Raw genomic sequence first — 2,485 nt, 5'->3', positions numbered from 1 at the left:
GGACAATGTTGACTCTTTCTATCTTAGGAAAGTTATTGAAGTATATAAACTAAAGGTATTTCTATTATTGTGAACCGATTGGATCATCATTGTGAATGTATCCTTATAGATTATCCAGGACATGAACGCATTCAAAAGATTACTGAGAGATGCAGAGATTAACTACTACTGCTTGTATAAGTAAGATAATAGTGGTATTGTGTTGAAACCCAAGCGTATAAGACTTTGACCTACATGTAAATTAATGCATAATTATTATTATGATCAAGGTCAGCTCATTTGTCACTCACTAAAAATGTGGAAATCCTTTGTTTGGTGAAACTAGTATTAAATTAGTAAAAATTTGAAAAAATTTTAATTACAGTTGGTACATGTAGTTTGCAAGTTGTATTATCTAATAACAGCACTGTCGAATTAAAGATGTGTTTTTTAGATGTTATACGTTCCTCCAGTCTACTGGCAATGCTGACTTATTGCTCAAGTGTTCGCTGAGAGAAGCACAGAGTCAAAATGAAAAGGAGAGCAAAGCAGTCTTGGATTCTCTTGATGAGTTTATGCACAGAAAAAATGAGACGGTGACAAAAAAGACATCGGCTACTGCAACCGGCTCAACTATAGACCTCATATAAATTATTATATTATTGGCAGCAGTAATGCTTTTATACCATATATAATATTTGCTACTTTAATATCTATGCTACTACTAATTTTACAAATGAGCCAATTATTATTGTATGTAAGATATTTTGATTTGACCTTTGTCCCACTTGTACATGCATCAAGATGTCTGCCCCTGGTGATTTAGCAACTCTTTCCGGTCACTTAAAAGCTATGGCAATATATAAACCAGACATAACCTTACTCCCCGTGTTGGTTCTCTTAAAGATCGAGTCTTTCCTGAAGGAAGAGGACAGCCAGTCACTCAGTTTGGTATGCAAACGTTTTTATTCAGTTTTACCACATTATCTAGTGATGAGGGGTAAGGATTTTATGATAAATGGCCCACCTCGGGGCCCCTGCACACCCGAACATTACTTCAATGGCCCGCGGCTGACTGGTTCGGTGAAGAAGCTAGTAATATCTTTAAAATGGAAGGATCAAGGTTGGGGGGAATTTTAAGGGAGACGTCTTTTTAAAATTAATGAGAGGCAAAGAGGCTGTTGCAGTGAAGTACCGTCCGCTTGGCACTGCTCCACACAAAGAGGAAGAAGCAAGGACCGAGCTGATGAATGAGCCCATTGTAACTGAAGCTAGAGCAGGAGACTATTATGAGTTTGGTAGGAATGCTGGTGGAGGTGGTGGTCATAAACTTACAGTTAAAAACTACAGAGTAGCTGTACATTATTATTAGTGGCAATGGAGATTTACTCTTAGCATAAAACTGACTATACACTGTCACTGTCAATCATTAGCTACTTTACTGTCATTTTTTCTACACTATCATAATCATCACTGCCATTTTTTTCATTTTACTCAATATTATTGATCCTTGTCAACTGAACATTCATTTAGTCGCTGTCAATCATCACTGTCATTTTTTTCTATTTACTCAATTATCAACTGAACAATGAACATTGATCTCATCATTTAATCCCTTTCAGTCTTTAGTTTAATATTATCATGTTAGAAGTGCTCTTTAGTTTCTATGATCAAAATGTAGGTGTATTGTGGGCTGGCCAATAAATTCCGTCACACCTACACAGAAATTTGATTCTGTAGCTATGAAGTTTCTCCTTGTTGCAATAACGTTTCTGTTTGTGTTTAACTGCCAAAGTGATGAAGACCTAACTCCTTTCATTGCCTGGTCTGACAAGTAAGCTAAAATCATCAATAAAAGAGTCTTATAAATCAAACACTGCAGTGACTTGCTGTCCAGGATGCAAACCAAATACAACATTGATGACCTGACTAGTGATTTAGCTAGCTTCTGAATTAAATCGTGACTAATTTGGTCCATAGACTCATTACATTACATAGGACATTAAATTTTTTGATTACACTCTCTTTTATTATTTGCAATTGGAATGGCATGTATGTCTTCTCATTTTTTTCTTTTTCTCTCTTTCTTCTCTGCTCTCTCTTCCTCTCTTTTTCTAGTTTGCAGGTGGTTTTAAGTAATTTGACTGGCGATGGTAGAGATAGACTTTTCAATCTCTTAAAAGATCTTAACATTAAGCCTTGGACCCTCTGACCTGGCTGTGGTGTAGTCTCATCATTTCAAACAAAGTGAAGTTTTTGTGAATGCTATGGTTACATGTTCTTGTTATGTACAAAGTTTGAATCGATTCCAATCTCAATTGGATTTTTTATAAATTTTTTAGCTTGCTCAAAAATCTGCCGAAAAGCCATTTGGCTATTATATATACATTATTATATTACAGGGTATTTCATCAAAAAAGCTAGGAGAGATTTTTTCATTTTTAATGTTTTATTATACATATACATGTATATACATTGTAGAAAGTTTGAGCTGATTTCAATCAAA

The 2,485-nt window shown here is 35.1% G+C and overlaps 2 protein-coding genes across 2 annotated transcripts in view; both read left to right on the top strand.

The window, feature by feature from the left end:
- Positions 1–629, top strand: part of LOC109584366 (protein Njmu-R1-like) — a 2,990-nt gene extending 2,361 nt beyond the window's left edge. Inside the window, exon 7 of the mRNA XM_020000076.1 lies at positions 453–629. Within this exon, the coding sequence (XP_019855635.1) occupies positions 453–629 (177 nt within the window). The remainder of the gene's footprint in view (positions 1–452) is intronic.
- Positions 1–2,485, top strand: part of LOC109584369 (uncharacterized) — an 8,691-nt gene continuing 6,206 nt past the window's right edge. The window contains exons 1-3 of the mRNA XM_020000082.1: positions 1–55; positions 110–180; positions 434–1,813. Coding sequence (XP_019855641.1) covers positions 1,722–1,813 — 92 coding nt within the window. The 5' untranslated portion in view covers positions 1–55; positions 110–180; positions 434–1,721. The remainder of the gene's footprint in view (positions 56–109; positions 181–433; positions 1,814–2,485) is intronic.

The sequence above is a fragment of the Amphimedon queenslandica genome, unplaced genomic scaffold, assembly GCF_000090795.2.
Source record: "Amphimedon queenslandica unplaced genomic scaffold, v1.1 AMPQUscaffold_13215, whole genome shotgun sequence".
Lineage (NCBI taxonomy): Eukaryota > Metazoa > Porifera > Demospongiae > Haplosclerida > Niphatidae > Amphimedon > Amphimedon queenslandica.
This window is presented reverse-complemented; position numbering and strand designations above follow the sequence as displayed.